Below are 8,514 nucleotides of genomic sequence, written 5' to 3'. Positions count from 1 at the left end.
ATCCTCATCTGTTTGGCTCAAACTAAAGGTCGCCCACTTATCAACCTGTTCACTTATTGCCTGATTGCCTGTTTAACACACACACACACACACACACACACTCTCTCTCTCTCTCTCTCTCTCTCTCTCTCTCTCTCCAGTTTTCTTTCTTTCTTTTTTTTTTTTTTTTTTTTGAGGGGGGATACCAGGAATTGAACTCAGGGGCACTCGACCACTGAGCCACATCCCTAGCTCTATTTTGTATTTTATTTAGAGACAAGGTCTCACTGAGTTGCTTAGTACCTCTCCATTGCTGAGGCTGGCTTTGAACTTGCAATCCCCCTGCCTCAGCCTCCCAAGCTGCTAGAATTACAGGTATGCACCACCACACCCAGTCAGATTCTAGTTTCTATATTAAAAGGAATAGGAAGCTCTTGAGGGGTTTTAGTCAAGGAGATGCCCTGATAGAAATTTACTTTTCCAAATACTAGTCTACCAAGGCATGTGATTGAAGGAGAACAAAAGTAGACACTGAGAGGATTGTTAGGATAGTGGGGGCCTAGAGAGGTGGAGATGGGTTCAAGATATGTGGCAGTGAAATCAGTCGGCTTAGCCATCAACTAGACTGGCTTGAGGAGAGGAAATGGGAGGTCTGATGTCACGTGGAAGGGTCTGGTTTACAGAGCTGGATGACTGAGGTGTGTGGTCCCTGAGGAGCAGAGGAGGACAGTGAACTAAGACTGGAGTTGGGGAAGCAGAGGGGAATCCGGATACCAGCCACAGTACCAAATTTGGTGGAAATTTTTAAAAAGACTTCAAAAACTCATTTAAGGTTTTTCAATATTTTATTATGGCACACAGGGAGAGTATGGGACAATGGATTTACTTCGACCAAGTGTTTCTCAAACCAACCAGCAGTTTCCATTTGGCTAGTTGTTTCACATGTAGTTTGCACCTGTCTGAGAATTAGCTCATGCATCATCCCACCAGCATCAGTGTGAAGAGCTTGGTTTCTGAGGAGACTCCTAATCTTTACCCAGCCTGAAGTGCAGAGATCCTCCTTGGTCCCATCCATATCATGGTAGATAAAGAAATATTTTACCTATTTGCTTAGTCACATATGTTTGACTAGATACAGTGCAAAGAGATCAAATAACGTTAAATGTAGACCACTTTGGTTTCAAGTGAAATCCATAAAGTTTAAAGGCCTAAAAAAACAGATATTGAACAAAATTGGCTGACAAAGCAATTGCTCAAAAACAGAAGCAGAGCAGCAAATAGTCAATAATTTCATTTCTATTCCACACCAAATGCAAGCGCAAGAGCCTTCATAACATCATGGTGCATGTGGATAGATGGGGTGTACATTCGATGAAACATCCAACCAGGTAAAGTATCACTGGAATCCAAGTATTTCCCAATTAAGACATGCAGAACAACTCAATGTAACACACAGGTATATTATCTCCCCCCTAAGTGACTGATAATTTCATTACTGATGTCTGTAGTTTTTAAAGGGTTAAAACTGTGTGGCATTAAATGCTGCCTATTTGAGGCAATAGGAGGAAGCTAACAACACACTGAATCATGAGCTCAGGATTTCAGGCAACATGTTTCCAGTGGCAAGTGACCTTTGGTATTCTTTCTTCTCCCTAAATTACATGCTAATATAAAAAAAAAAAATTCCTCTTATCTATATCACATGCTCAGGCTTCAACTTCTGACCATGTTAATTAGACTAAAAATGTTAATAATGATGAATATGTAGAATTTCTATAATACCCATATTGTGTTATTACATACTAGCTTACAGTAAAAGATATACTTGTCACATAATTTCAGAATTGTCTCCTAGAAAGCCATTCTTCACATAATATAGTACACCTATGGGGGCAAAGTATATCGTTACTTATGGACTCTCTTACTTACTCATGTTCATTACCAATAAAATTTTTGAAGGAAGAGATTTTATGAATAGTCATGACCTAATTATAACATTAAGAATCTCCAATTAAAGAAGAAAAAAAATTTTAGTTGTTAAAATTTTGATTTTACCAAAGAAATTGTAGCTCAATAGTCCACTTGTTTCTGGTTTATATTGGTGCCATCTTTAAGGTATTTTATAATTAAGTCAACAACCACAGCAAGAAATATGTCATTCAATGTAACTTTATTTACTATTTATTGCACATAACTCAAGGTCTTTAATTTCTAACCACCAAAGGTTCAAAGGACTATTTTTCCACGAAGTTTAACATTGACATTAGTGAATTCATTTATTTGTGTTGTGATTTTATTGTAAACATCTGAATGATTCACATTGCCATAGATCCTGAACTCATAAGCGTGGACCATGCACAGGCTGGTAGCAAGCCAGAAAGCCACTCTGCAAGCAAACGGATACTCTGCATAAGGAGAAAATTCATAGCACAACATTGAATGTCCAACCTAAGTCATCTCAGAATTGTACGTATATTGACTTCTTAATTCATATGGGGTCTGGAACTCAACTGGTTGGTTGGTGATGAGGTTGACCTGATTTCGGGAGAAATTTTCCTGGAATAATGAGGGAAACGGGGCTCAATCTTTCTTCTTGGTTGCTTGCTCCTCCCCAGCACCTTCTTCTTTCTTCTCCTCCTCTTCAGCTTCTTTGGTTTCTTCTCCTTCTTCACCTTCACCTCCTCCTTCTTCTTCCTCTTTAGCTTCTTCAGATTCTTCCTTGGCAGCTTTAACACAAAAAGAAAATTTACAAAATCCAAAGCCAGGTTAAGTCCAGTCCAACATTTCTGCAAAGATAGGTTTTGGCAGTTATTCTGCATTATTCTCAGAATGCGTACCCCAAACCTCTCGGTTCCACTTTCCCAATGGACCATTCTCAGAAGGCTTGCCACAAGCCGTTTGCCAGGGAGCACATATTTAAATGGATTACTTCCAGGTAGTGGAAGTAATCTAAGCCTAAGCTCAGTATCATGAGGTGTCTGGCATTCATTTTGGTTCAGATTTCAAAATCACCTACAAATGGAAAACTTTCCTACACGGGACATAGAGCTTGCGCAGGGCCTAACAAATACCCACACCCACTTTGCACCTAAAGTTGCAGGGGTTTGTCTCTATTGTACCTTCTTCCTCTTCGGCTCCCTCCTCTTCCTCACCCTCTTCCTTTTCCTTCTCCTCCTCTTCAGCTTCCCCTTCAGAGGGCGGCTCGTCCTTGGCTTCCTCGGCCTTGGCAGCCTCGATGGTCTCCTCCACCTCGATCTGCTCCTCCTGGACGTGGCTGGTGTAGTAAGAGGGAAAGGAGCGGGCGGACATCAAGTAGGAGCTGGTCTGCAGACCTCCGTAGGCAGATCGGCCAAAGACCTGGGAGCTCTGGGAGTAGCCGCTGGTTAAGCTGCCCACGCTGGTGAAACTGAGCCGGGTCTCCTCGCCTTCCAAGAGTTTCCTGCGGAGGCAGATAAAGGGTGGGGTAAAAAAAAAACACCCCAAAAACAATCGATAATGTTTTGGAGGACTTGCTCCAAATCCATCACACGTCATTTCCCCCAAAGGCCACCCTCAAAGACAAATGCAAGAAGCAGGGCTGACCATCAACAAGACTTATTGACTAGGGATACAGTGACTGAGACAAAACAAAGCAAAAAAGCCCGGAATAGTCCTATTAAATTTAAAACATGTCAAAAAGCTAAGAACAGGACTTATTATTACAGGGTTAAATTCTTATGTATTTGTCTGAAAACGTTTTTGGAAGAAGCCCCAAAATATAATTATTTCAAAGGAGTATTCTTGAAGGTTCCTGATTAGACATAATTTTAACTGTAATCTGATTTTCTTCCAAGGCTTAATGGTGGCCACCTTTACCCCCCCTGATTTTACCTGTAAGCTGCAATCTCAATATCCAAAGCCATCTTCACGTTGAGGAGGTCTTGGTATTCTTTTAGGTAGCGGGCCATTTCGCTCTTGGTGGTTCTCAGTTCGTTTTCTAATTTGTTGATTGTGTCCTGTTGGAGATTTTAAAAAATCCAAGCATAAATCCCTTCTGCGTTTATTCTGGAATATATTTGCAAAGGCCTAGTTTCTGTTAAGATCAAAGTGCACGCTTTGTATAAAATCTCCCCTAAAACTGCATGGTTTTAAATATATATATCCTGCTTCTGAGAAGCATGAGAAGAAAAAAAAATAATTAATGGAAAAAAAAGTCCTTTAAAAAATGTCTTTAGTTAATAGAGTCTAATGATCATCATTAGATCTCCAAAAAGCCACACTGCTAGAACAACTTTGTTTCTCATTAACTTTTCTTTAGTCAGGTCATAATCAGGAAAATGAATTCATTGTTTTAAAGGGGAAAGAACTAGCTAGATTTTTAAACAAAATGACTTTATCTAAAACACTTTCTATGTATCTGTATTTCTACTCCTCGGAAGATGGAGAAGCTTTAAAAAGAAATGGTTTAATATGAACATCACTAACTACCTAAAATACTGTTAACTGATTCCTATATACCAGCTAAAAGGAGAGAGAGGTTGGTAAAAAAATTAGTCCTAAAGCATGCAGATTCCTAACTAACGAGAAGCTATTCGCCATGTTTATTAACCAATAGGTGCTGAAAGTAATGTGATTAATGCAGATCTGTAAAGACCGGATGTCACCGCTGGCTGGAGGCAACGCCCAACTTCCACCTCTTCCCCTCCCCCAGTCAGCCCGCTCCCAGGGCAGGGCAGCTTTCCTGCGGAACACGGATTCAACTGCATCGAGCACTCGCCCAGACTGCAGTCACGCCCCACCCCACCCCACCCACCCCCTCCCCACTTCACCCCCTCCCCACCCTTACCAGTCTCCAAGAAGCCAAGTTCTACCTCTAATAGCGGCAAGCAGAGGCCTCGCCCTTTTGTACACTTTGTGGGCTCACGCTCAACTCCCCCCCCCGCTGGGTTTCGCAGTCCCCTCACCCCACCTGGGTTTTGGAAGGTGTGGTACCTGCATAGCACTGATGTCGGCGTTCTGCTTGTCCTCTAGCTCCTGCAGCTGCTTCTCAAGGGCTTCGTTCATACCCCGGCACGCTTCGATCTCCAGAGTCTTGGCCTTGAGCAAGCGACGGCTCTCGGACACCTCGTCCTTGGCAGCGCGCACCGCGTCGGTGTTCTTGGCTGCGCTCTCGGTCAGCACCGTGAATCGACTCTTGAACCACTCTTCGGCATTCTGCATGTTCTTGGCGGCCAGCTTCTCATATTGCGCGCGGATGTCCTTGAGCGCGGCGGAGAGGTCGGGCTTGGAGGACACGTCCATCTCCACCGAGATCTGTGCATACTGGATCTGCGCCTGCAGCTCGGCGATCTCCTCTTCGTGCACTTTTTTCAGAAAAGCGATTTCGTCCATCAGGCTGTCGATACGCTTTTCGAGCTCAGCGCGGGCCAGCGCCGCCTCGTCTGCGCCTTTGCGCGCCTCCATCAGCCGGCCCTCGGCGTCCTCGCGGCTCAGCACCTCCTCTTCGTAGCGCGCTTGCAGGTTGCGCAGAGTCTCCTCCAGCCCTTCGCGCTCGCCCTGGAGCGCCTGCTTCTCGTTGGTAGCGTCTTCCGCCGCCAGACGCAGGTCGCGAATCTCCTGCTCGTACAGCGCCCGGAAGCGGGACGGCTCGGAGTGCTTCTGGCGCAGCACCAGCAGCTCGGCCTCCAGCACCTTGTTCTGCTGCTCCAGCTCGTGCACGCGCTCGATGAAGCTGGCAAAGCGGTCGTTGAGGTCCTGGAGCTGCGCCTTCTCCTGAGTGCGGATGGACTTGAGGTCGTTGCTGATGGCGGCTACCTGGCTCAGGTCGAGGTTCTCCAGGCTGTGCATCAAGGAGCCGGAACTGGACGAGTAGCTGCGGCGCACGGAGAGCGAGGAGGAGACCGGGGCCGAGTAGCTGGAGTAAGCGGAGCGCGCGGTGCTGTAGCCGCTGCGCACGCCGGAGATGTGCACCCGGGGAGTCTCCACATAGCGCCGCTTGTAGGAGGTCGAGTAGTACGGCTCGTAGCTAAAGGAACTCATGCTGGCGGCCAGAGCCCCCCGGCCCGCGGCGGAGATGGGGGCCTGGAGAGGAGGAAGGACGGGGGAGAAAGGGAAAGGGAAGGATGGATGGCTGTGTGCGGCTCGGCGCTGGTCTGCACCCCTATTTATACGCCGGGAGGATTGTGACGCAGCCTGCGATCGATCACTGCGCGCCGGCCAGTGGGGGCAGAGCGCTGCTGCAGCCAAGGGGTGGATTCTGCGCAAAAGAGAAGGCGGGGGCGAGCGACCGGCAGCTGCGAAGCTGCGGCTTTCTTTCTTTCCGCTTTCCTCGGAGGCTCTGTCTTTTCTCTGAGACCCCATAGACCCCCTACTCATTTCCTTTCTCTTCCTCCCTTCACCCAGCCTCGTCTTGCTTATTATACTTGGATCCCGTATCACTCGGGTTTTTAAGTGTCCCCAATAACAGGTTCTGTTTCCCTACTGTCATCTTAGTTTTTCATACCCGGTATGATACCCTGACCCCCAACTCGTCCCTTACCCACTAAGGACCCCCCTTAGTAACCCTCCACCCCCTTGGGGTTTTTGGGAATGTTGCAATGCCTCTAGAACATTTGAGATTCAGATAATAGGCAAAGGTTGCAGGGATGCGGCATTTAGGGTGGGAAGTTTTACATTTCTTTGTAGCTGTTTCTGGCATTTTCTTTACTTCATCTTTGTTTCTCCTAGTTCTTTTTCTTTAACGCGCGGCTTCTCAGCATAGGGAACCTGCTCCCAAACACACACACACACACACATAGACGCACACGTGCACACACGTAAACCGCAGCACTGCAGGTGTTCTTTTTAGCATTTCTAACTTTAGAGCAACTAATCAACGGGTTAGTGTTCCTAAATTTTTCTCATTTCTTCTCGGGGTATGAAGCCTTGAATGCTTTTTGCGTGTTGAAATGTGTAGGTGGAGGAGAGCCGAGAGTAGTTTGAAACTAACCAAGCATAAACCGACTTGCTAGTCAGCGGTGCGGTGCGCCTTGCAACCGGGGAATTTAAGGCTGTCTCTTTGTTCACCCAGCTAAATCCCTGCTGGATACCACCACCTCCATCGCATTAGAAGTTTCCTCCCCTCTTTTTACACTTGTGTGGCACCCAACCTGATGATTTCCACAAGCCCTGCAGGTGTCTGGTTTTCAGCAAAACGCTGCTGCGCGGGTGTGGTGGCTGGCGGAGACAGCTAGACATCTAGTGCTAGGACGGACAGAAAATAACCGCATGAGTCTTCCTCGATTCCCTACAATAAATAGGTAACAGATGCAGTCAGGAATCCATGGATTTCCTCCAGGAGGCACCCAGATCCCTGAAAGAGGGGGCACGCCCTAATTGCAGGTGGATACAGCCCTGCAGTAGACGGAGCGTTTTCACGCACGCATTGAATCCCTCCAGTTTCATAAAGAGATTGCAGAAATTTTCAAAAGATACCCAAGATTTATTTTTCTAAGCAAGCATTTAGTTTTTGGTGTGTGTGTGTGTGTGTGTGTGTGTGTGTGTGTGTGTGTGTGTCTGCTGTCGCATCTGATGCGAACTTACTGATGTGTTTTTTAAAGAGGCGCACCAAGGCGAAACGTGTTTTCAGACCTGCAAAGTGAAAAATCGCTTTCACGGTGACCCTCGGAGAGCGAAGTACTTGGAGCAGCGCCACAGTTTGAGGAAAGGATGGGCAAGGCTTATCCTCAGAGGTCCTTTCCGACCTTAAAAATTAAGAAAGAGTAATAAAACTGGTTCTGATACCTCAGCCTCTTCGTGGTAGAGGGAAGGACTGCAGCAGAGAAGTTTCACTGGAAGGATGCAAATTTAGAAACGGCCAATATGGGTGGTTGAATCTATCAAGACTTGGGGAGCTCCGTCTCCCCAGCGCACACCTTCCAGGATCTCAAGACTAAGGTCACCAGGCTATCGTGAACCCTGGCCCTGGCAGACGCTAGGGTACTTACTCTGAAGACTTTTCATAGCCTGAATATCTTTGGTCTCCTCCATAAGCTGTTCAACAGGAGGAAATCCTTCCTTCTGTCAGGAGAGAGGAGCGGCGAAGCGCGAGCCTGGATAAGCCATATAGTGTTCCGCGCCCCATTACCCATATGTGGATGAAAGGTGGCCGAACGGGTTTTTTAACCTGCTCCATGTAAACCACACAGTTTCACACTCCGTGCAGGAGTCTGCAGTACACCACACCCTTGGCTGTTCATGGATTCTTTTCCTTTGTGCCAGCTCCCTTCCCCAGGATGTCAGGTCACCCTCAGAGATCTTAAGTCCATCAGCACTTTTTTTCCCACGGCTCCTAGCGAAAGCCCTTGACTGCAGAGAGGGCTGCCCGGAAAGGACTGGGACCGGCTGATGCTGCAGAGAGAAGAAACTGGTGGCGTACCTGCTGCCGGCCTTGGGGTAGCTGAGAAAGGAGCATAGAGGAGTGGGGAAGGGTGAGACCCGCAGAGCCGAGGGGCCCTTGCCTTTGTGGAGCCTGGCCAATAGAGTGGGAGGAGGGGCATGCCCGCCATCTTTATGAAT

The 8,514-nt window shown here is 47.0% G+C and overlaps 1 protein-coding gene across 1 annotated transcript; it reads right to left on the bottom strand.

Annotated features, from left to right (window-relative positions):
• Window positions 1-805: 805 nt before the first annotated feature.
• On the bottom strand, window positions 806-6,333 carry Nefl (neurofilament light chain). The gene is made up of 4 exons (XM_078030870.1): window positions 4,951-6,333; window positions 3,850-3,974; window positions 3,099-3,418; window positions 806-2,705 (listed from the first exon to the last, which is right to left on the bottom strand). Exons 1-4 carry the CDS (start codon window positions 6,331-6,333, stop codon window positions 2,560-2,562), a joined length of 1,974 nt encoding a protein of 657 aa, XP_077886996.1. The 3' UTR covers window positions 806-2,559.
• Window positions 6,334-8,514: the final 2,181 nt, after the last annotated feature.

This window comes from Ictidomys tridecemlineatus, chromosome 14 (genome assembly GCF_052094955.1).
Source record: "Ictidomys tridecemlineatus isolate mIctTri1 chromosome 14, mIctTri1.hap1, whole genome shotgun sequence".
In the NCBI taxonomy this organism is placed as follows: domain Eukaryota; kingdom Metazoa; phylum Chordata; class Mammalia; order Rodentia; family Sciuridae; genus Ictidomys; species Ictidomys tridecemlineatus.
The sequence above is the reverse complement of the archived record's forward strand: the minus strand, read 5'-3'. Positions and strand labels throughout refer to the sequence as shown.